Genomic DNA, 24,448 nt, shown 5'->3' with positions numbered 1-24,448 from the left:
CGGCCTGCACGATCGTGTTCGCCTGGGGCACCTGATGCCCGACGATGATTTTGACCCTGCCCTCGCTGAACTGGGGCACCTGGCTGGGCTGGAGGGGCACCTGGAGGTGCCCGACGCTGAGGGGCGCGGCGGGCTGCTTGCCCGGGTCGATCTGGAGCTGGAGCACGGTCACGTCCGAGGCCTTATTCTCGCCGTACTCACTGTGCTGCCTCTTGTGGCTGCGGAGAGAGTCTTCCCGCATGAACGAGGCGTCGCAGGTGTCGCAGTGAAAAGTCTTCTTGGCGTCCAGCTTGGCCACCTGGCGACTGCTCTGCCTGCCCGTGTCCTTCCTCGCCAGTGCCTCGGCCTTGACCATGTCGGCGTGGAACTTCTTCATGTGCTTGCTCAGGTTGCTGGGCTGCTTCGTGTCGAAGCTGCAGTAGCCGCACTTGAAGGGGCGCTCGGGGCCGTGGATGCGCTGGTGGATGCGCAGCGCCGCCTTGCTGGCGCACGAGTAGCTGCACTCCGAGCACTTCTCCGGGTGTTCCGACTGGTGCACGCGGCTGTGCTTCCGGAGGGTGGCCTTGCTGTCACCCAGGAAGTCGCAGTGCGGACACTTGAAGTTGTTCCCGCTGTGCTTGATGCGGATGTGCGACTTGAGGTTCCCCTTCATGGTGCAGCGGACATTGCAGAAGTCGCACTTGAAAGGCTTCTCCCCCGAGTGCACGCGCATGTGCCTTTTCAAGTCCGAGCTGATTTTGAACTTGGCGCTACAGAGCCAGCACTGGAAGGGGGCGTCCCCTGTCAACACAAGGTGAGTTTCCATAAGAACAGGCAGGCAACAACCACAGCGGATCCCCCCGAAGCACACACCAGAAAGTCACTTATCCCCAGGCAGGCGGGAGGCGACTTTCTAATTGCAGCTCCCGCAGCCCTGCGAGGGGGAAGAGGGAAGAGGGAAGAGGCTTCTCTTCTGTCCCCAAAACTGAACCGCAAGCCACCGCCCTTAGGAAACCCGGAAGGAAAAACGGGAGATGCAAAAGAGCTATTTAATTGTCCCGGATAAGACTTGCACAAATACTTGATATATTCTTGGAAACAAGCTAGCGTTCACATAGTTAATGCACCCACTTTGCAAGTGAGTGGTTCACAGTTGCATAACTTGGCATGATCCGATGATTTTGATCGAGTTACACGTTGCAACAGACTCAACAGCACATTTCCAAGTGGGTCAGCTTCACGCTGCATTCATCCGAGTATTTTTTTTTTTACAGTGCTTGAAACACCAGCTTACATTTCATGCAGATTTTTATTAATAGAGACGTGTTTATTGCGCACACTTTATTTATCCCACATTGCCAGCTGCGTTCTTTACTTGTGAAGTTACAGAATCCAGCTGCTTGATTTTTAAAACAAACAAACTCCTATTTGCTGAAATGATAAGCAGGGAAAGTGAGACTGCAAACATCTGAAGGGGCACAAGATCCCAAATTTATTTACTCACTGATGCCAAGTCCAAGTTGCATAAGGCACTGAGGATTCAAGCAAATTGGTACCCTCCCACCCCAATTTCAATATTGTTGAAGCAAGTGAAATTAGCAGCAGCTAACAGTGTTCGGTGGCTTCTGGGATGGCAGGCACTTACTTTACTGAATGCTCCACTGAGCTGTCTCATTTGATGCCTCCGGCACCCCTAGGAGATGAGCACTCCTTTAGCAGCCCTACACTATTACACAGATGGGGAGACGGACGCCCCAGAGCCTGTATCGCTTGCTCATGGTCACTCAGTCGTGTGTGGCCGGGCTTAGATTCCAACTCAGGCCGATTCCAAAGCCAGACAATTACCTGTACATTTAAGCCATGTTTGCCTTCTCAGGCCACACACTCAAAAAGCTGGGACTGTGTTTCAGCTTTTTGGCAGAAGGCTTACAACACCAGAATGAGCTATTTAATAAATTCAGTGAGAGGTGGCAGGGAGCAATTTAACAGGCTTCTAAAATATCCTGCTCACAGCCTATTTTTATAAATAAAGTTTTATTGGAACACAACCATGTCCACTTGTTTACAGTACAACAGCAAAGGTGAGCGGCTGTGACCAGACGCTGTAATACTGCTTTCTCAAAGCCTAAGACATCTGCTCTCTGGCAGGTTTCAGAGAAAGCTGACTTTTCCTGCCTCAGAATGTTGTTGTTAAAACACTTTTGGATGCCATCACCCATTTTTGGAAGTTTAGTGAATCTCACAAAACCCTTGTAAGAATCATCTTTTAAATGTACAAAATAAATTAAAACAAAACAAAAGTTCCAAAGAAACCAATTCTATTCAAATAATTATTAAACTATTAAAAGAAAACTTTGTGATATAGCAGTATGTGTACTTATCAATGTATTAAACAACAGATCTCATGGCGGGTCTTGTAACTACAGTAATTTCTCAATAGAGAGGAGTATAAAAGGTATTTTAATCTAGATGTAACCATTTGTATGAAAACACCTGATTTCTACGGGTGACAAGTTCCCAGGAACAGTTATCAACTGGCTACCTGTACTCGTCATCGAAGGACATGCCGAGTTCCAGGATAGGTTGTAAAAATACAGATACGATTTTTTCCCACCCAAGTGCACGGCCCTGCCTTCCCAATGTTACGGGGATTCCTGCAGGGAGACGTCTAGGGCAGCGGAGGGAGAGTTTTGGTTCAGGGTGTTCTATTAGTTTCTGCCCATGTTTACAGATCACAGTGACAGCGACTGTTCTCCCTCTCCGTCACTCTCTTCCTTTCCTTGCTCTCTCTCTTTCTCTCCCTTCTTTTTTTTCTCTCTCTGTTCCTTTTTCTTTCTTTCTCACAACTAAGTTACAGAGCCTAACGACACTTTATGGCACTGAAGCGAAGGACCTCATTCCTTTGATCCTTTATATTTTTCTTTAACTGTACATTTATTTCTTCAGTGAGGCCTCCTGGTCCAATAGTCCTGCTGAACTCTACGCTCTTCACAGACCAATGACTGCTGTTCCTACAGCAATGACTACCTGCTCTCCACAGTGTCTGGTCCACAGTGGGGCCTAACGAATGTTACTGAATTAATAAGAGACTGATACGTTAAGCTGATAGATTCTCTTGAGTTTGGGTTGTTACTGAAATGTCCTGTAGCTATCTGTAGTACATTAAATCAATGGAAAGGTAAGAATAGAATCCTGTTAATTTAACATTTTAGAAGTGTCATACATCGCAGATTTATAAAAGAGAAAATGAACAACCTATGGAGGCAGCGTACAAACAGCACACACCCGAATCTTTAGAAATCATGCCCCTTCTAGGCCAATCTGAAGATGGTACCCTAAGTTAAGGTCACCCTTATAAGTCACAGGTTAGCCTCTCTAACTTAGGCTGGGAGAAATCTGTGAAGGAAATCAGTCGGCCATGAGTTTTCTTGATGACTTAACTCGGAGCAGATCACGTCAATGTCCACAGTGTCCTGCCTCCCATCCCTCCAGGTGGCTGTGGCGTCTGCCTGTGGCCTGCAGAGTTCAGCCCAGGTCAGCAGTTACCTACCTAGGCGATCCCCAGCTGCTTCTCAACACGTGGACAGAAAAGGAATGTTGCTGTATCTATAGAGGCTTCACGGGGTTTTTGTTATGCGGCATCATTGCGAAAACCATGATGTAGATACTGGTACCTAGAATGGGGTGCTGTCCAAGTGGAGAGCCAAAATATGGGGTTGAGTGACAGGGGGAAGATAGGAAAAATGGCAATTGGTATTTACTGGCAAACATTTAATGGCAGGTACTTGGTAAAAGTCATCTGTGGTGACTTAGAAGACAAAAAATACACATGGGCTTGGGATTTGAGTAAAGAGATACATTCTGGGCAGAGCAGTGAAAAGTGTTTTAGAAGCTGCGTGTGACTAGGCACCTACAAGGAAGTAAACCTTGAAAAAGAACTGGCCACTTTTTACACAGAATTGAGAGAGAACAGAGAAAGACAAAGATTTGCTGGATATAGTTTTTCATTTCCAGCCAGCATCTCTAGCCAGATTCTTCCAAGTCATCTCCAGCTAGCTTTTCAAAGCAAGACAAAAGCCTAGGGACAAAGACCCTGACTGTGGAACTGATCTCAGAGTAAAGACCAAGTGAAAAATGAGAGGTCTGAATGTAAGAATCTGTTGAAATCATCCAAGGAATTATTTGGGGCCAAGTAGATTCTCTTACCTGGGCAAAAGGACTCATACGGATGTGCAGAATGTTATAGGAAGAAAGCACCTACACTCGAGTTTAGAAAGAGTAGTAATATTTCAAAAGAATCGTGTGGCTTTTGTCATACAGAGAGCTCTACCGGCAAAACTGTCACCAGCCTAGACTACGATGAAGAAAACTCCCAGCTTTCAGTAGCAGGAAGTAGGCTGAGAAAGTTTTGCCAAAGTACGTTTCCCAGTCCTTTTCAGAAGCAGCTAAGGGAGGAGGTGGGAAGGGTGTCGGAGTGTCTAGGAGCAGGGAGCAGACCCAAAGCCAATCAAGAAATTTCCCCTGTCACCTGTGGGGAGAGCCAAGCACAAAATCCTCCACACCAGTGACCGCTAGAGCCTCCCACTGTTCTGCTCCCCAACACCAGGGTTCCTGCAATCATCCTGGCTCTATTTCACCACTGTACTTTGGGAACCAGATTTCTTGTCTCCTTACTCTGCTTCTAGATAAAGACAAACCATATCCTGACCTGGTGGAGAGCACACAATCCCAGTCCTATGCTTGGATGACATTTGCGGGGCCCTGGGGGACACTGTGACTGCATTTTGACTGTCAGGGAGATATGAATGATGGCAGAGATGAAAGTGGACTTCTGCAAAAATGGTCCCAATTCTTCGGCACCCTCACGTCCCAGACCTGAGCCCACACAGGCTGTGGTGGTGACCTCTCGGTATGGATGAGCCCAACTCCACCCCCGACACTGGCCCAACCACGTCTCTTGCTTTAGACAATGTGGTATTTGCAGCCCGAAACAACCAGAGGTGTGCAGAGGGCGTACACAGTGGGGTTTGCTTGCGGGCATCTCTGCCATCATCACAAGAGCAACAAGCCTGGGGCGGCCCTTGGTGCCAGGAGGAGGATCAGAGATGACCAGAGAGCAGCCAGATCACCCCAGCTAGAGCCAGCAGACAGCAGGGGAGCCCACAGCCAGCGCGATCCAGCTAGGGTCTGTGAGTGCCCTGCCTTCCCCACTGTGATTAAGCTGAGCCACCCACAGCACCCCCTGCTGGCCCGAAATAGGGAAGCACTGGGTATTTATTACAACAGGCAGTTCAGGTTGGGTGGTAGTTGTTACACACTATTACTGTTATCAACAGCCAGCTGATAACAAATGCTGCAAGAAAACCATACAAGTATACGGACTGAGTCAAAAACTCTGGACTGTTTACTGTGTGTATGCGTATTTTGTTTTTACTGTGCTGGGGACTGAGCCCAGGGCCTCCTTGCACATGGCAGGCACCTAACCCCTGGGCTGTACCCCCAGAGCCCTCGATGTGGTTTTCTAATCAAGCTGTTCCAGGCTGAACTAGTCAGAGTGTACTTTAAAAGTTACTGAAGGTTTGGGCCTGGAGGCAAATGCCTGGGAGGCACATGGGAGGTTGAGACAGGAGGATGGTGAGTTCCAGGCCAGACTGGGCTATCCTGAGAGTTTAACGCCAGCCTAGGCTACTAGTGGAGACCCTGTCTCTCTCAAAAGGAACAAAACGAAACAAAACAAAATTACTGAAATGCCTAATCATAAGGCAGGAGTGCATTAAAGTTGTCACCTCCCCCCGTTTTTTTAAACCACAAAAGGCTCCGTTAGGCAGACAAAAAGCGAAACCGCAAGCCAAAGGATGACCACAGACCTCCAAGGCCTCCTCTTAGTTGTCACCCAAGGCTCTCAGGCGCGTGCTGAGCGTCAGGAGCGCAGGCGCAGGGGCCGCGGGCGGGGCTTACCGGTGTGGGAGCGCAGGTGCACCGTGAGCTGGCTGGAGTTGCGGCTGGCGTAGGGGCAGAGCTGGCACTTGAAGGGCCGCTCGTCCGAGTGGATCCGCAGGTGCTTGTTGAGGCTGCTGCTGTCGGCCGCCGCGTAGTCGCACGTCTTGCACTTGTAGGGCTTTTGGCCGGTGTGGCACCGCATGTGAGTCTTCAGCTTATCCTTCCGGCTGAAGCACTTGCCACAGATCTCACACTTGTGGGGTTTGTCTCCTTCACACACACACACATACACACACACAACGGCGTCAGGAAACAAGGTTAAGAGAGAATGGGCTTATTTCCCAGCGCTTTAGGAAAAACACAGTATGCAACTACCAGATGACACTTAGGAAACCCCAGAAGGCCGGACGGGTGACTGGCGGGCAGCCAATGTTGTGTGTGTCCGGTTGTTTCTTCTTTCATTTTGCTTATTGGAATTTTCAAATCATGAATATGAGTTCCTTATTAATTAAAACAGGTCACTAAAATGAAAATGCAGACCCATGTGAAATAAGAAGCAGTTAATCACCTTCGAATGTATTCCCTTTGGCCTTTCTCCAAAAGAGACACCCTAAAATGTGCATCCCTTGAGCTGCTGGAAGACTTCGGAGCTGACCAGCAGGACACCGCGTTCCCCAGTCTTCCCTGCAGCTAGGTCTGTGATGAGGACGTTGCGGCAGAGAGGGTAAAATGTGTTCCTTTCATAGACTGTAACTGCTTGTCTTCTACATTTTCTTTCCCCGATTCCTGTCAGCTGTAACCCAGACCTGGGGAGTGGGCAGATGAGGCTGCAGGTGGCCGAGGAAGGGCCCAGCAAGGGGAAGTGAAGTTCCAGAGCTGCCTACCTGTCCCCACCCACCTACCTGTCTCGGTATGGCTTGGTGAGAGACGCACTAAACCCAGCTTGCTTGAACTCCTGTTTGGGTTTCTCTGTCACAGCAGCTTACTCTGAACCTCAGACACATGTGTCAGTCTGTGAGCAGGTGCAGATTTTTTGGTTTTTGAACCTAGGGCCTTTGCCCTGACATCCTCAACCCTTTTAAATTTTTTTAAAAAAATTTGAGACAGAGTCTTGCTAAGTTACCCAGACTGGGTTTGACCTGAAATCCTGCTTCAGCCTCCCCAGTGCTGGGGTCAGAGGCGTGAGCCACTGTGCCCAGCAGGCACTGACTTCTCGCGTGCTTTCTTCTGAGTATTTGGCACACATGTGCTGTGTGTGTGTGTGTGTGTGTGTGCTTTTCTTGGCATCAAAAAGCCTCTCTTGGCTAGCATTCATTTAAGCACCTTTCCAATAACACTGTGCCCTCTGAAATATTTATTTAATCCTCCTAACAATTGGGACTAGGACCCAGGACTATCTTTTTTTTTTTTTGATCATCTATTCACAACATTAAACATCTACAACTTGACTTTAAGGCTGAAGTACTTAATGTTATGGTGGTGTCATAAATTATGGAATCAGTTCCCTACTTGGCCACTGAAAAGAGAAAAACAGATTATGTGCCTACAAAGGGACCAATGCGCCCTTGTTAAGTGAACACGCAGGTGCAGGGACAGCATACGTACAACTCAGTGAGATGGGAAGTGTGCTTTCAGAAACTGCTACGGCTGATGATTTGGGGCGTGGGATTAGAAGGAGCTGTCCACGAGTAGGGATTTTCACTTTTTTATTTTATATACCAAATGTGTATTTTGGCCAAATTCTGCATAGCCACGTGTTGTAACAAGTTGTTATCCAAAACGGATCAGTTAGGATATTTGGAATTTAAGAATATGCCTAAAGATTTCTTAAAGAGTATAATCTTATTGTTAAAAAAATTTCGCAGTCATATTTAAAAATCCAGGAATCATCAATAGAGTCCCTTCTGTCCCTGGGCTGCGTGTACTTGCAATACCCCGAAGGCACCTGTAGGTGGCAGAGCTAAACAGTTTTCAGCCAGCTCTGCTAGTAGATCCACACCCCTGCTGCTACTCCCCGATTCTCTGGGGTTCACGAAGCACACCCGCCTCTCAAGGAACTAAGGACACCTCCCAGTCAACTCCTGGATCTGAAGATGCTAGAGACGCTCGAGTTAAGCAGGGAGTGTCCTGCAAACACAAACCAGGCTGTGTGTAGATGCGGACTGGCAGGATAGATAGACTTAAAGTCATTACCTTTATCTGTACTTTTACTTGGCTTTTCCAGTCATCGTTAATGGTTGGACTATTTCGCTCATTCAGTGATAAACACGCTACGCTGGACTGATGGAAATTCAACACATGAAATCCACACGGAGGGTTCCGTGGCCTGCTACATTTAAATGTGCATCGATACTGATATTGAACATATAAGAGTTGGACAGTCAAGGCTGGGGTTTTAGCTCACACCTGCCTCGCAAGCACAAGGTCCAGAGTTCGATCCCCGGGGTTGGGGGGGGGAGAAAAAAGAAAAGAAAAGAAAAACGATTTGGATAGTTAGAATCAATCCAAAGCACACGAGGCGGGTTGGATGATGACGGTGGCCCGGGAAATGCTTGTTGGCTGTTTCATCTTCCAAAGACTAAGGCTAAATAACAGGCTTTGGGCAATTATGAAGCCAAAGTCAAATCTCAGTATGTCCCTAGCTCACGCACATTTATGCTTTGACTTCATACATGTCTGCATCATCTGAATGAGTACCTAGTGCTTTAACACAGTCTAAAAGCAATTCTTTCTCCATGTAACCCATCTGGGAAGCGCTAAAAATAATATACAGTTGGCTCTCTGTATGTGCTGGGTTCTGTCTCTGTGCATTCAATGGACTCTGGATCTAACATATTTCAAAATAAGCAACAAACTAAGATACTGACAAAAACAATACAAATAAAAATAATATAGCAATGATTTATATAACATTTACATTGCATTAGGCATTATAAGTGATCTACAGTGATTTAAAGTGTATGAAAAGAGACTGGTGTGGTGGTGCATGCCTGCAATCCCAGCCCTCTGGGAGGCTGAGGCAGGAGGGTGGTAAATTCGAGCTCAGTGTGAGCAGTTCAGGGACTTAGTGAGAGCCTGTCTCAAAACCAAAAAATTAAGCTCAGGGTGAAGGCCCTGGGTTCAATCTCTACTATAACTAAGAAAGCAAGCAAGCAAGCAAGCTAGTTCTGTGTCATTTTCTAGAAGGAACTTGGGCACCCTCAGACTTTGGTGCCCTTGGGGGACCCTGGAACCAATTCCCAGCAGATATTAAGGGGCATGGTGTTCAAGAAAATGAAAATTATGAGAAATAATTGTTTTTCTTGTTCACTGAACTTTCCCTTTCCTTCTAAAGAATTTATTGAATTTCCCTTTCAAAATAATAAAAATAACACACCCAGTGTATCCAGACAGTGCAAAGATGTGTAGAGAAAGTTACTATTGCTTCTCTATAGTCTCTTTACTAATTACACACACACACACACACACTCACACACACACACACACACAGGCTCATCTCCTGAAAATGTGCATTCAAGTGTAATTAATTTTGGCAGATCAGTTTTTGAGGTGGCTGCAACAGTTCCCGCTGTTACTTGCTAAGTTTGTCCCCGCCCTCTTTGTGTCTGGATTTTATTACTGTAGACATTTTCTGTCCAAATCATATGCAAAAACAGCACCTTAGTTTTCTTTACTTTGCCCTCGTATTCCCTCGACGACTGTGAGGTTTCTAGTCCCACCCCGTGTCACTGGTCTGCGACATGCTACTCACCGGTGTGGATTTTCAGATGACGCTCCATGTCCTTCATGCCATAGGCAGTCTTGAACTGGCAACCTAACAGCAAAGCAAAACAAACAAAAACACCAGGATGGATGAATGATAAAGGGGAACGGAGTGACTTCCAAGTGGAAAAAACTGGCAGAAATTTTCTTAACCAGGTGACAAAAACTACCAGCACGGCGAAGACACAAACCGTGTCACGGGACCCCCGAGCATGGCAGCAAGACCCCAGCATTGCTTCTGCGGCTCTGGCCTCAATCTAATGGCAAGGAGACCCCAGACAAACCCAAACAGAGGTGCGGTTTAACAAAGGACTGACTCGCCCTCTTCGGAAATGTCAAGTTCAGGAAGTACAAAAGCTGACTGGTCCAGATACACAGAGGAACCGAATGCCCTACTGGGGAGGGGAAATGTTCTTCTTTTTAGGGAGACAACTGGTGAAAGCTGAATAAGTTCAGAAAATTTGATAATGGCATAAATAAATGTTAGTTTCCCGAGTGATGATTGTCCTGTGGTTATACCAAAGAATGCCCTTGTTTCCAGAAAATGCACGCTGTGGTATTTAGGGGTGAAAACACATTGTGGCTGCAATTTACTCTCCAGTGGTTTTGGTGAAAAGATCTATAAAGGACAAAACGAATATAGTAAACATTTAGGAAATGTAGGTGAAAAGCACACAGGGAATTTTTGGTACTATTTTTGCAATTTTTCTTTAAGTCTGCAATTATGCCAGAATAAAAAGTTAAAACAAAGTAAAGAAGGAAAAATCCTTTTAGATGTCTTAACCGACATACAGCATGGCAAGAAATATTTGCAGCAACTTCAAGTTCTCCTGTTTCCATTTCACTGGAAGGTTCACAGCCACGAGGCACAGTGATCAGCGTCAGGCAAGGAAGGGGGTGCACGCTGCTGTGAGGCCGTGTGGCTCTGGTTTATAGCCAGGCAGTTTGGAGACATCCGCGTCCACCTGCCAAGCATCCTTCAGAAAGGGCTCTGGAACCTGGTTAAAAGTCACATCCTCTATACACGCAGGACAGAAGCTTGCCTTTACCTGGATAGCAACAGTTAAGCCTTTTCTGAGCTGGTGGGGTCGCCGGCTTTTTGGTTCGGGACTTGGCAGGGAGAGAAATGACAGTAGCTGTCTGGTTTTCATTGCTTTCCGTGGGTAGATAGGTTTGATACCCATGTTCAAAAACAAATTCTGGAGCTGAAACTAAAAGACATAGTGTTTATTAATTTTCAGAATATGAACAGCCAACAGCTATGCCCTTTGCCTACCTTTGTTTGTGAGAATAAATATGCTAGATTTCTTTCCCAGGCTCCCTTGCTGCTTAAGAGTGACCACATGACCCAATTCTGGCCAATGAGATGTTGGAGAATGTCTGATTTGGGGCTTCTGTAAAGGGTTGTCTTTCCTGATTTTTTTTTTTTTTTTAATTAGGGGCAATAAGAGAAATAATTGAGGAAAGCTCATTTTTTTTTTTTTTTTCTGGTGCTGAGGATTGAAGCCAAGGCCTTGCACATGCTAGGTAAGGCCTGTAACACTGAGTTACACTGAGCTACATTCCCAGCCCATGGAAAGCTCATTGTTGCTCCCCTGGCTGCCTGACTTCCTCTTTGTGGACAGAGTGAAGATGTGGCAGCCATTTTGTAACCTAAGCAGAAAGCAAGGGAATCGGATGCTGAGCCAGAGCTCTAACATCAACTCTTTTTTTTTGTTTGTTTGTTTTTTTGAGACAGGGTCTCACTATGTAGTTGAGACTGACCTGGAGCTCATTATTAGCCCAGGGTGGTCTCGAACTCACAGCGATCCTCCTGCCTCAGCCTCCCGAGTGCTGGGATTACAGGCATGCACCACCATGCCTGGCTGGCCATTAGATTTACAGAGTGTGTGCATTTGAATCAACAGGCCCAACAGCACTTTGATTTTCAGCTTTGCCCAAAGCTATAATATGCACACCTCCAAATGTGAGGTGCTGATTATATTTTCTCCTCAAATACCGTATTTCTTTGAAACTAAGAGGTTACAGATGATAAGATGCACCATTATTTTATATACAGTAAGAATCCTGCCAATTAAACACATTGTGACCCAATACTTTAATATTCCTTAGATATTTTATTTTATATTTACTGATTTTTTGGTACCGGGGATCGAACTCCGGACCTTGAGCTTGTGAGGCAGGCGGCGGAACCTCTGAGCTAAATCCCCGGACCATGAGTGCACATTGGTCTGTGGCCATTTGCAAGAAACCCAGGTTCCTGACCTCTGCCTCCTTCAGCACCTTCAGCAACGTGGCATTTAAACACCTGCGTTCTGACAGCCCTTAGTCTTAAGCAGACTGGTGGTTTCCATTTTTCTCAGTGAAAATATGTGCCGGGAAGGTAAGAGGCTTTTAAAAAAGTCAGCTGAAAGATTCTGACCGACTTTTGCCCCCTGTCTTCAGGCTGCCTCTCTCTGATGCAAGCATCGGCCGCACTGGCCTCTGGCTGTGACGTCTCTGTGGACTGGGAGGCTCGGCCATTGTTCCTTCCGGGTCTCACACACTCTGCTTGGGTCTCAAAATGTGGTCCTGGCTCGGCAGCACCGGACTCCTGGGAACTTGTTACAAAGGTAAGTTCCTGGCCCACACCCCAAAGCTGCCGATCGCACACTCCTGGGTGCACCCAGCAATGTGGGCTTTACCGAGCTTCCTGGATGACCCTGGCACACGCTGGCATTTGAGAGCCACTCCACGGACCTCCCTCTTCACACTTCCCAGCGGCAACCCTCAAATTACTCTCCCACAACAAGCATTCGCTTCAGTAACATCAAAGTGACTTCCTGTTCCCATTTCCAGGTGTGTGGTTACTTTTCATTTTCAACCCCAATCACCATGAATATTCAGCAAGATTATTTTTCAGTCTTAGGAATGGAACCCACAAGGCCTTTACACTGAGCTACATCCCTAGCTCTTTTATTTTTTGAGTCAGGGTCTTCCTAAGTTGCTCAGCCAGGATTCAAACTTGCAATCCTGCCTCAGCCTCCCTAAGTGCTGGCCTTAGAGGCCTGTGTCATCACACGTTGGTCGGGAAGACGTTTTAACCAGCGGTTAATCTACTGTTTCAAAAATGTACACAGCTTGGCTCAAGGGACAGGAATGTGACTAAGAGCTGCAGGACACTTTTTAGTGGATGCCTGCTGGCCAACAGCAATGTCACGGATGTGAGATGCGCCTCCGAAATGGGTGAATCCGGCACACACACCCTGAGCTGCTTCCTCCCCGGCACACAGGAATAATCCCCATGGCCACATCAGGAGGTTCTTGCAAAGCATACGGAGCCGTGGTAGGGCAGGGCGTGGCTGTGGCTGAGTCCGAATGGACTCGAGAGGGGACACTGAGCTCTCAGCGTCATCACAGCCCTTGGCAGGCTCTCTGACCCCCCAGGGACAGGATGTGCGCCCGCTGACTGCTGCCACTAGCATCAGATTCCCGGACTGAGCAAGTCAGGCTTGATATTCACCATTCTCAGACGTATGATCTGCAAATGTTTCCTCCTATTTCCCAAGTTACCTCTTTCCTCTCTTGTTTTCTTCAATGCTCAGAAGTTTTAAAGTTTTACCAGGTGTGGTAGCACACACCTGTAACCCCAGCACTCAGGAGGCTGAGGCAGGAGGATCATTGAGAGTTCTATATAGTGAGTTCAAGGCCAGCCTGGACTACGCAGTGCGACCCTGTCTCAAAACAAAGAAACAAGCAAGTGTTAAGTTCGATGTAATCTCACTTGTCTCTTTTTTGCTCCCTTCCCCATCCAGTATCTGGACTGAATTCACACCGAGTCACAACCCAGCCTGTTTCTGAGACATGGCCTTGCTAAGTTGCCTAGACTGGGCTCTTACTTACAGTCTTCCTGCCTCAGCCTCCTGAATAGCTGGGAGTACAGGCATGGACCACTGCACTCAGCTTAATTTTGCTTTTGTGGCCTGTGCTTTTCATGTTCTGGGAGGCAGTGCGCAGCATCGGGTGTGGGCAGGTTACACCCGGCCAAGGGAGTCAGGTGCCCGACGGCAGGGATCATTTCAGAGGCGGGGGATCACACACAACATGGGAGTCCCCTGAAGTAACACACCAGCAAGGATTGGCCTCAGTTTCTTCACCTGGAGAATGGGGACAGTTTCCATCACCGGCTCCTCGGGCTGCTGTGAGGATGAGCGATCAGGCATGTGGACTTGCCACGATTGCAGTCATTGGGCATTAATTTATCCAGCACATACCGAGCACCTCCTGTGTCCCAGGCACTGTTCTAGGTGCACGGCAGTGAGCCACAGGGTTAAAAACCCTGTCTGCATGGGGCTGGCATTCTGGCTTATCAGCTGGTGCTGGTATTACTCCACATACGTGGAGAAAGATAAAGCAGAGAGGGGTCCAGGGAGCGGTGCAGGGCCACATAGGGTGGTCCAGGAAGACCTCAGAGAGGGGATATTTGCACCTAACTGGACGGCATTTGCTATGACACTACGTCTTCTGTTGCAGGTGACTGGAGCCCAATAGCAACTTAAGAGCAATGGGCGACGCCTGCTCCAGCCTCCCGGCCAGCTTTCTCAGTCTTGCTCGCACACGTGGCTTCTTCCCAGGATCCTGACACCCCCGGGAGAACCTTCAGGTGGCCTCGCTCACAAGGGGCTGCTGGGTACCCGCACTTCCGCCGGGAATTTTGTGTCTGCGTGGGAGTTGGTGCAGTGGCCACACGTTCCCAGGTCCGAGCTCATTCTCCTCGGACCAGTTTTGTCTCCACCACTCATTAGCTGCTGGGCCTTGAATAGGTCACTTTTCTGCTTTTCAGGCTTTTTTTTTTTTTTTGCTGGTAAAATGGGAAGGTGAGCAGGGACCTCAGGGATGAGGCCGTATTATTTTAGCAAGATTCAAGGAGGTGAAGATAAGCTGAGAACGGGCCACTCGGTGAGTTCCTGGCAGTTATCAGCGGATATTACAGGAACTCCGTGCAGTGACAGATTTTCATTCATTTGTACATAGATTTCCTGTAGCAAATGGCATTGGCCTTGGGGAATATCCAGGTACCCAAGCTGAAGTCAAGGCAGCCGAGACAACCCAGCACGTGGGACCCGCTGAGGGGGCTGACTCGTGGCCGTAGGTGGAAGGGTGTCCTGCAAGGGGCATGCGCTGTCCCCACAGGAGAACGTCCTCTGGCCCTGCTTTCACTGGGCAAACGAGCAAGGGTCTGTCTGGTCTTATGTGGGGGCCTCATTTATAACTTTTTGCAAAAAGGTCAGGGACTTATTCCCAGCGCTGACATGGGTCTCACATGGAGTCCCACACACTGGCTACTGGCCCTTGGGGTTTCTCTGTCTTTCCCACGTGCTCAGGTGCGCACCCGAGAGGCTGTTGTGTGTATGCTCGGTTTACAGCACAGGCTTGATGCTGCTTGAAGATGTCAGGTGGATTCCATAGGAAACCAAAATCTTTTCCTCTAAAACTCGTAGTCATTGGCATCTTAAGTCTGCTGGGCTCACACAGAACTTTAGTTCCTTTTCCCCAAAGCTGTCCTTTAACTGTTTGTTACTTGGTGATGCATATTTGTAAGATCATTTCAGAAAATGTTCTCTTTTTCCTTGGCTACTGAAGACATTATTTGGGCGAAGTGGAGCCACCTGAGTTTAACTTGCACTTATTCGACAATGAGCAAGGTTGAAATCATTTTCTACATCCATTCGCTACTCGCATACCTTCTTTGGTGAACTACCTGTTATGCTATGATCTCATTTCTATTGCAATTTCCATTTTTTTTCACTGATTTGTTCTTTACAGATTAAGGATATTAGTGCATCATCCTATATTCCAAACTTTTGAGCCTTTTTTCTGTTTTTTTCTCCAGTGCACTTCCTGCTTAAGATCACTATTTAGGGTTCTTGGTTTCCAGGCAGGCAACCCAACTGCAAATTCGGAATGTGCTTTTAGAGGAGGACTCCACCTCTTTCCCTTCAGTAGGGTTTGCGCGTCTGCCCATTCCCAATCAGCTCTCGGGGCCTACTGTCACTGGAGCCTCTGCTGATTGGTGGATTCCCTGGCCACGCCCCCTCTGACACTGCTGATTGGGTTAGAAGCAGACCCCCGATGGCAGCTGGGCCACTCAGATTCACTACATGGAATTAGGAAGTGGAAGAAAGCACTGCTGGGGCTTGGTGTGGACTTTCCTTCTGAAAGAAGGAAGGTCCACACCTTGGCGAGTCATGCGGGCAGTACACTTTGGCAATGGCCATGGGCTCGCAGACCACCGTGGGATCTCATTAAAACGTGGATTCCGATTCAGTAGTTCTGGGTTGTGCTGAGATCCAGGTGGTGGTGGGAAGACCCTTCTTTAAGCTCTGAGGGTCTAGGAAGCCTTGATACATTTCTAGCTTCCCGTTCAATCTCTTCAAAAAGATCCAGCCGCATCTCTACCCTCAATTCTCCACCATTTTCAAACCTTCTAAATAAAATCTCCCTTTTGGCTTGAACTGGAGCCACAGGAGGGGTCTGTTCTAGGCAGACAATCAGATAATCAATCTTTCCAGCATGAGAACCCTCCAAATAGGAGAAAATTAAAAACAGGATTAGAACAGATTCTCTCCACGCCCCGTTCTTCCTTCCACTCTTGATTCTTTTATTCCTCAGACCCATCAAGCACTTTGCTGTGCTAGACGCTGCGGCCAACAGATTTCCCTCCTTCCTCCCCCTTCTCCTGGTCTAGTCCTTAGACTGATCATGCCAGAGATTCTGATGTAGGGATCTTTACGGCTGTACTCTAAGAAGTTTCCCAAGTGTTCTCTTGCACAGTCCTGCCGTAGTACATTTAATGGCGCTTGGTAAGACGGAGGGTCTGCGGAGGGGCGCAGGGCTTGGCAAGAACATGCAAAGAAATCGTTACCTTTGAGCTGTGGAACTGATCTCTCATCTGCCTCACCTGTTGCTCTCGCTGGGGCTGGTGGTGATAAACATCTTAACTGTCCTTTTAGTTTCACGTTGTTACAAGAACAAAAGACGCGTGAACTAACCCAGCCAGCCACTCCCAGGCTGGCTCAGCATCCAGGACTCTGCTCAATTCACTAGGGCATTATCCCCAGGAAGAGGGGCCGGGGGATCTGCATTTCACCTATGCATCCAGCCGCTGTTCCACATGAATAAGTCTGAAACACACTGCAGTGACGACTCACCTCCAGGGCAGTGGGTGTGGCTTTAAGAGAAAAGATTCTGCAACCAGGAAGTGTGGCTTTGAGACCCAGTCCTGCTCCCTTCTGTCCTTGTCAGTCCCTTTGTCTTGGGCAGGTTATTTATCCTCCTGTGCCACAGTTTCACCATGAATACAATGGGGCTGATCATGATTTTAACTAATGTATGGCCATGAAAAACTGCTTCGTATAAATACGTTGGAAACTACAAAGCACAAGCAGAATAATTAGCTATTATAGTTTGTGATAATTGATTTGCATCGTCAACATGCCTGGCTTGAGTGTAAAGCATGCTTCTGGGTGTGTCAGGGAGAGGCATGGGGTCATGATCCTGGGGCCCATATCCGGCCCCTGGCCTGTTCCTCTCTGGCTCTCCTCCTGCACTCTGCTTCCTGGATGCTGTGAGTTAAGCAACTTTCTTCCACTGCATCCTTCCACTATGATGTTTCTGCCTTGGAGCCAGCTGACCATGAACTAAAACCTCTGAGACTATGAACCACATAAATGTCTCCTCCTTTAAGCTGTATGAGTCTGGTATTTTGTCTCAGCAACTGAAAAGTGAACTGACACATCACTATGGCCTGATCCTTCTCGCTGTCTTACTGAATGACACGTTAAGCGACTTTCCAGGAGAAAAGCCAAAGCTCAAGCACAGTTCCTACCACACACTCTGATATTGTGTAATTCCTCTCCCCTGCTCCGGTCCACTGGACGTGGCCCTTTCCCAGCCTCTTCCTCTTAGAAGCCAGCCTGGGAGTGGCTGGATGGGTTCATATCCTTGTCTTTCAAGGCCTATCATATATTTGATCACATTCAGTTCTTTTCCTCTGGCTCTCCTGGTTGGGACAGATGTGCTGTGAACTCTTTGCACCTTTATGCTGCACTTACCACAAGTAGCTGGGCTTGTACATCACGTGATCAAGTGAGGGGCTTGGACTTCTCTAGGGGCAAATGTCTCTGTGACCTCAGATGCACAATTACCCCCAAACTGTCTTTTCTGGGGTCCCTGTAAGGGGTGGGTGCCATGCCTCAATGCTTTCTGCACTTTAACCCATTTATTCCCTACAGAAGCCCTTTCCTGCCCTCATGCCAGGACAGTTTTATCGAATGCCTACCTTGTATCAGGCCTGGTGTCATGGGCAGAAAGCAAGACTCTCTGGGTCCCTACTTGCAGGGAGATTTACAGTCTAGTGAACTAGACATTAAACTACTTATTTGGGGCTCACGGCCAAATTGAATCTTGAGATTCTTTCTGAACGTTTTCAAAATCAATTAGGTGGCCTGGCCTTCCCTGCGTCACTGTTCTCTGGTCAAAGACGACCAGGACACACCAGTAGTTGTATCAGTTTATTCATCACTGCAACGAAGGAACCTTGCGCCACGGAACTCTGGAGAGCTTACTCTAGGTTTGGGGCTTGTGTTGGGAGCTTTTGGGGGAGACTTAGGAAAGCCTGAAATAGGGGCTTTTGGGGACGCAAGTGAACCAGTATGAGCTAAAGTTTTAACAGGTAAAGACCTAGCCATCACTGAGGTTAAGAGGAGCAGGGAAGGTGGATGATGTCCTCTTTCTTTCTAGACTTGGACGCGGCCAGGTGGTCATAACGTGGCCTGGTCTGATGCTGCCATTCAGACACTGTTCATGTGGACCGGAAGAGCGCAGCCCAGCTTCCGGCTTTCCCGCTACCCTCTCCCCACTACGTGTTGACTATGAATCCTGTGCCAACCGGGCTGCTTAAGAGATGCCCAGGGGGTTAGTGAGGCACATCCATGGGCACGTCTGGGTAGATCCTGGAGGACGGCCTTAGGTGCTGTATCTGGTTCCCAGGCCTCTCCTCTCTGGCGTTTCCTGGCTCTGTGTCACAGTGCTATGGACTAAGCTAAGCACCTGTGCTCTACCGTGCCCTTCCACCACGATGTGCCTCCTTTGCAGCCAGCCAACCATGGACCGAATCCCCTGAAACCGTGGACCGAATCAAAACTCCTTTAAGTCGCTGGTGTCACTGTGGGGAAAGTGGAATCACAGCCTGTAAGTCATGTGCCCTAGGTCGTGAGGCTCACAAGGGTCCTACTCAGGATTCCATCGCAGGCAGCCTGTCCCAGGAACACAGACTCCTAACAAACCCTGTTGCCTCTCTACTTATCCTTGTCCCAGTGTTAAAATGAGACACTGAGGGCTCTCGTAACTTGGCAGCAGCATAGTGTGGCTCCTAAGGATCGGCCAAGATTCAAACTTAGAGACCTGGCTTCGGGGTGGCGGGGTAGCTCTGTGGCGGAACACTTGCCTAGCAGGTACAGGCCCTGGATTCCAGCCCCGGCACTGTGAGAAACCCAGACCAGACCAAACCAAAAACTCAGGGACCCGATGCCAAAGTCCCATGATTTTAACCCATGAACTTTGCAAATGCGCGAGGGCTGCCCATTTTTTTCAGCAGCATCACTATCAAGTTTTACTTCTTTCATGAGAAAGTTCTTAATGTACAGGCCAAACAATAGGCAGCTTTCAAAGCCAGAGTGCAGAGAATAACCGTCACCTCCTGCACCACAAGCACTGGGCGCAGGGGAGACTTAGGAATAGGAGGTGAGTGAGGATTCCTATTCCTTTGGAATAGGAGCCTAAATTCCTTAGTAATTTGGGCTGAACCGAGGACAAACAAGCCTAGAAAATAACTCCGGAGGGCATCTGGAAGAATCGGTGCAGCCGCAGGCAGGGCGTGAGACCTGGGTACCCAGCTGGTTAGAAATGCAGACCCTCAGCCTCTCCCGGGGAGCGGATTGTGCAGGGGCAGCCTGGGCCCCGGTGTCTCAGTGCGCTCCTGGGGTGCTGGCCCACACACAGGTCTGGGAACAGACAGCTCAGGGAACAGTGATGCCTAAAAGTGCGGGCAAGTTGGACCCAGAAAACCACCTGGGTGTAAAAGGGAAAGGAAAGCAGGATTTCTGCCTGTTCGGCTGGCATGGCTCAGAGGCTGAGTCAAGCAGTGGCAAAACTTAGGCAGACGGTGTTGCCTGTTCTCCACCCGCTCACAGTCTCTGCATTAATCAGGGACCATTCTGGCAGGGCCAGTGACTCCATAATGAATGACTTGTTCAGTGGGCGGAGAAGGACCTGCCCACAGGATGGGGCCAGCAGGCAGTGGGCAGGGTGCGAATCCAGCAGCCCAGCTCTGGACCTTACATCTCTCTCTGTGCTGGGCAGGAGACACCTCTGTTGGCTGGGCACAGAGAGGACCAACCTCAGGCATCCCGAGCAACGGACCAGGAGGGAGGACGGGGAAGCGGCTTCCCCAGTGGAGGTGACACTGACAGCTGTTCACACTCAGCGGGTAGGTGTGCCTCGTGCCAGGGTCTTTCTAGGTGCAGGATGGGTGCCAGCCCACAAGAGGGCTTCGGCCCTGTCCTCATGGTACCCACCAGTCAGTGATGGGGACAGACTTTAACTGGGCATCTCCAATAACCACCTAGTGATAGCAAGGGACCTGTGTGCGTGTGAGTGCGTGCGGTGTCAGCGATGAACTCTGAGGAAATGCCTTCAGCTGAGCCCTGCCATCATGGAGAAGCAAGTCGGCTTCAGGCAGGAGGAACAGTACCTGGCAGGGCGTGTGCTTTGGTGCTCAGTGGCTCCTGTGTATCACCTGTTGCCCTTAAGGGTATGATCACTTGGTTCTTTTTTTATGTGTGTGTGTGTGTGTGTGTGTGTGCTCGCACTGTATTTGAGTTCTTTGTACAGTATATGAAGGATGTTAGGTTAGGTTAGTCATACCTGCTGCTTTCCCCCCCAAGTTTGTCTTTCGATTCTTTTTTTCACTTTGGAAAAAATACAACTCTTTTTGCAATCACATTTATGGTTCTTTTTCTTGGGCAGGGAGTCTGTCTACAGCCCACCTTCTTTGGTAAGCACTTCAAAATATTTATAAAACTTAAATTTGCAGGCCTTTACGTAAAGAGTACATTTCTGCATTTCCCTGTGAGGCCCAGCACTGGTTTTAAATATCCCCACGCACTACAGCAGCTCATAAATGGGTTCCTGGTCCCCTCGGACACGTGACACAGGCAGAAGGGTAGAAGCGTGAGCACAGGCGTGTTATCTGTGCACGTGTGTGTGTATGTCTGGGTGTATTTATTCCGGAACTCCTGCAGCCTCATTTTGTGTGTTAAAAATCTTGATCTCTCAACTTTGACAGGTTAGGCGGACACAACGGAGAAGAGGCGTGGGACGGGCTTGTTCCTGGTCAACGGCAAAAGGAAAGATAACACCAACGCAGATTTGTAGATTTAGAAAACAAATCACGATGTCTTCTGTCCCTTCACAAAAGTCACGAAAACCCAGGCTCACACATACTCCTACCACCCCAACACCCCTTGTTTTATTGCAGTGCTACTCTTTTTTTTCTTAGTGGACAGAGTTTTGTTTTAGAAACCCGGTTTTTGTCTGTCTTGCTTCCCAAGTGACAACACCTTGAACCACTAGTGCAGTTGTAGCCTAGCAGCTCCCAGGCCTGGCTGGCCAGCTGGCGTCCCGGCAGAGCTCATTAAAACTAATGGGTCAGCGAGCCTAGGGGGTGGGCCCTGGGAAGGTATTCCAACAAGTTCCACGGAGGTGTCTGGGCTGCATCCAGGCCTCCTCTCACCCCGAGCCCCCGGTGGTACCTGTGATGGTCTGGGTCTCGGAGGTGATGGTTCTGGTAGTGGTCTGCGTCTGGGTGGCCGGCACCGTCTCCTCTGATACAAACTGGACCGTGCTGGGGGCTGTCCCAGAAGCGCCGGTCAGCTGGCAGCCGCTCTGCTTGTGGGCCACGAAGGCGTCCAGGTTGTTAAACTGCTGCTTGCAGATGCCGCAGATGTGGATGTCGGGGGTCAGCTCCACCAGCACCGTCGTGCTGCCCGGAACTCCACGGGACAAAGGGAAGTCACAGATTAATTCGAGCAGCTCTCAGGAACCTCGCAAACAGGAGTCGCGGCAGGGATCAGGGCAGACAGGCTGGTGTCGGGCCAATACTCTTTCCACCTCCCTCTTCCTTCTCACACACAGAGCCCTGATTCTGTTTGAACCTGCAGTTACTCAGGTCCAAGTAGTAGGTGGCAGTCTCAGTGGGTATCTTTTGCAAGACAGCTTTTGATGAGGAAGGCTGCCTTGCAATCTGCAGGACAGACCAGCAGCCTCTCCTGCCCCAACTGAAAGGTCATTACAAAAACTGATCCTTTATCTTTCCAAATACCCCACTACCACGAGAACCACTAGTCCAAGTAATTGTGGCCTGTGAATCCCTCCAGCGCACAGCTAGAAGAGTTTCTGGGAAAAAGTTTGGAACTCATTGTAAAAAGGGAGCAGAATGAGCTGGCACTGTTCCCTCTTCTTTTGGTTTTCAATGCAGACATGATGTTAGAGCTTCTGCAGCCATCTTGTAACTATGAGGAAAATACTAAGATCTCTATCCATCTGGACTTGCTTTCATTGATCCTCTAATTCTACCTTGGTATCAACCAATTCCAGACTTCTTTTCAGGCCACTGCAGTTCAGGTTTCTGTTACTTATAGCTAAAATTCATTCCTGACAGGAACATTATTGCCCTTCAGTAATGACACCAAGAGTTAATATTTGCAAAGCACTTCGGACAGCATCTGGTGCCATATTAGAAAGTATTATATAGATGTTACTTAACTAAGGTAATAGAATTAGTAAGTCTTTCATATGAGAATCTTAATTTTTATTTATATTTTTTGTATTATTATAAGAAAGCTCATGTTTATAAAAAAAATGGGAGAAACATGAAGAAACAGTAGCGAAAATACTTATAATTATTCCATCTAAACTCCCATAAACATTACAAAATATTTTATTTTCATCACACCTAAAAATTGCATATGATCATAGTGCATTGTAAACTAATCTTTTCCCTACATAGGTATTATATAAACATGGTGCTCTATCATTAAAATCTCTGTATAGATAGATTTAATGGAAAAACATCATTCCATATAATCCCTGCTACAATATTTACGCGATTTCCATTTTCACCCCAAGTTAAATGAGACAAGGTTACTTTTGTGCGTGTATGTCAGGTGTCCATGCAGTGTCGGTTTCTGAAGACTTATATTTATGTCGTGACCGAGCTTGCCCAGGTCTAAGACAAGAAGTTTCTGCTAATGAGACAAGGTTACTTTTGTGCGTGTATGTCAGGTGTCCATGCAGTGTCGGTTTCTGAAGACATATTTATGTCGTGACCGAGCTTGCCCAGGTCTAAGACAAGAAGTTTCTGTATGAGACAAGGTTACTTTTGTGCGTGTATGTCAGGTGTCCATGCAGTGTCGGTTTCTGAAGACATATTTATGTCGTGACCGAGCTTGCCCAGGTCTAAGACAAGAAGTTTCTGTGTGGAATACAATCGGACTGACCAGCTAAGGAGAGGCCCTGGGCTGTGTCCCCTCGAAGAGACCCCGTGCCCTACGGCCTTGGACATGGGTGGACAGAGGAAACGCATCCTTTGCTTGTGACTCGAAGCCTCCCTGTAGCTAATGAGCTGCCATGAAAGCAACAGGAAACCAAGGCTGGGAGAAAGAAAGTGCTTGGCATGGGTGAAGTTTCCTTAATCAGGGGACAGGGTTGTGATACCCAGATGAGAGGGTTCGAATACCAAAGAATGGGGGCGGTTGTGGGTGGGACACGCCCAAGTCATGACCTATACCTTCCTTGGGACCCTCACACTGTCACCCACTGTGACTTTGGGCTTAGGGTTTTCTCCTCTCAAATGAGAAGAGTGGTTTCTATTTCCGGGGCGGGGGGTCACTGAGAAGATTCAGTGAGATGCTTGTCCAGGCCAGCAAGGCCCCACCCACCCGCTTTCCCAGACACCTCACCTGGTGGGGTCAGATACTCTTTCCACACGGACATTAGTGCACCCTCCGAGGAGACAGTGAGTCCCAATGGAGTGGGGAGGCTGGGATTTTTTGGGGAAATCTGTGTTTTTCATAAGGCGCTTCGGAGCGCCGGTCTCCGACAGGCCGGACGGTAGCAGATGCCCAGCCGAGCACTTCTGGTACACCAGGGCTCTGCCAAGCCCCCACCAGGCCTTCTCCTACTCCTGCAGCTCAGCATCGCCCAGGAGGTGGCGAAGAACCGCAAGATGCCCCGCCCCGCCCCCGGGGTCAGCTGGGCGGGGCCCTCCGCGCTGCAAGAGGATTTTCCTCTTTTTTTTCCCACACGCGCTCAGGCTGCCAGGTGGCCGTTGTGCGATCGCTCTGTCCCCGGACAGCACACTGGGACACGATGGGCCGGGTAGGTGGGAGGCGAGAGCCTGGGCTTGAAAAAGGGTGATGCCCTCACTAGAAAAATTAAAATACACCCCAAACTCAAAGAAAGCGGCCACCACTCCGCTGCCCACGCAGACCCCGGCCTCTAGGGTCGGGAAGGTTCCGCAACGCGCCGGCGAGATCTCCAGCCCTCGGGCTCCAAACCCGAACCGCCCAGGCAGAAGTTTTCCCCTCCGGGTTGCCCTGGTTACCCGCTGAGCTCCCTCCCTCCCGCGTCCCAGACTCCGCCCGGCGGGGCGGGAAAGCCCAGGGGT

At 48.7% G+C, this 24,448-nt stretch overlaps 1 protein-coding gene across 1 annotated transcript in view; it reads right to left on the bottom strand.

Moving 5' to 3' along the window:
- Positions 1-23,953, bottom strand: part of Zfp64 (ZFP64 zinc finger protein) — a 78,770-nt gene extending 54,817 nt beyond the window's left edge. The window contains exons 1-5 of the mRNA XM_033766953.1: positions 23,742-23,953; positions 21,534-21,773; positions 10,731-10,892; positions 9,671-9,733; positions 5,938-6,189 (exon numbers count right to left, since the gene is read on the bottom strand). Of these exons, the coding sequence (XP_033622844.1) occupies positions 5,938-6,189; positions 9,671-9,733; positions 10,731-10,892; positions 21,534-21,773; positions 23,742-23,775 (751 nt within the window). The 5' untranslated portion in view covers positions 23,776-23,953. The remainder of the gene's footprint in view (positions 1-5,937; positions 6,190-9,670; positions 9,734-10,730; positions 10,893-21,533; positions 21,774-23,741) is intronic.
- Between the last annotated feature and the right edge of the window lie 495 nt (positions 23,954-24,448).

Source organism: Fukomys damarensis, unplaced genomic scaffold (genome assembly GCF_012274545.1).
Source record: "Fukomys damarensis isolate Sample0158 unplaced genomic scaffold, DMR_v1.0_HiC HiC_scaffold_22, whole genome shotgun sequence".
Classification (NCBI taxonomy): domain Eukaryota; kingdom Metazoa; phylum Chordata; class Mammalia; order Rodentia; family Bathyergidae; genus Fukomys; species Fukomys damarensis.
This window is presented reverse-complemented; position numbering and strand designations above follow the sequence as displayed.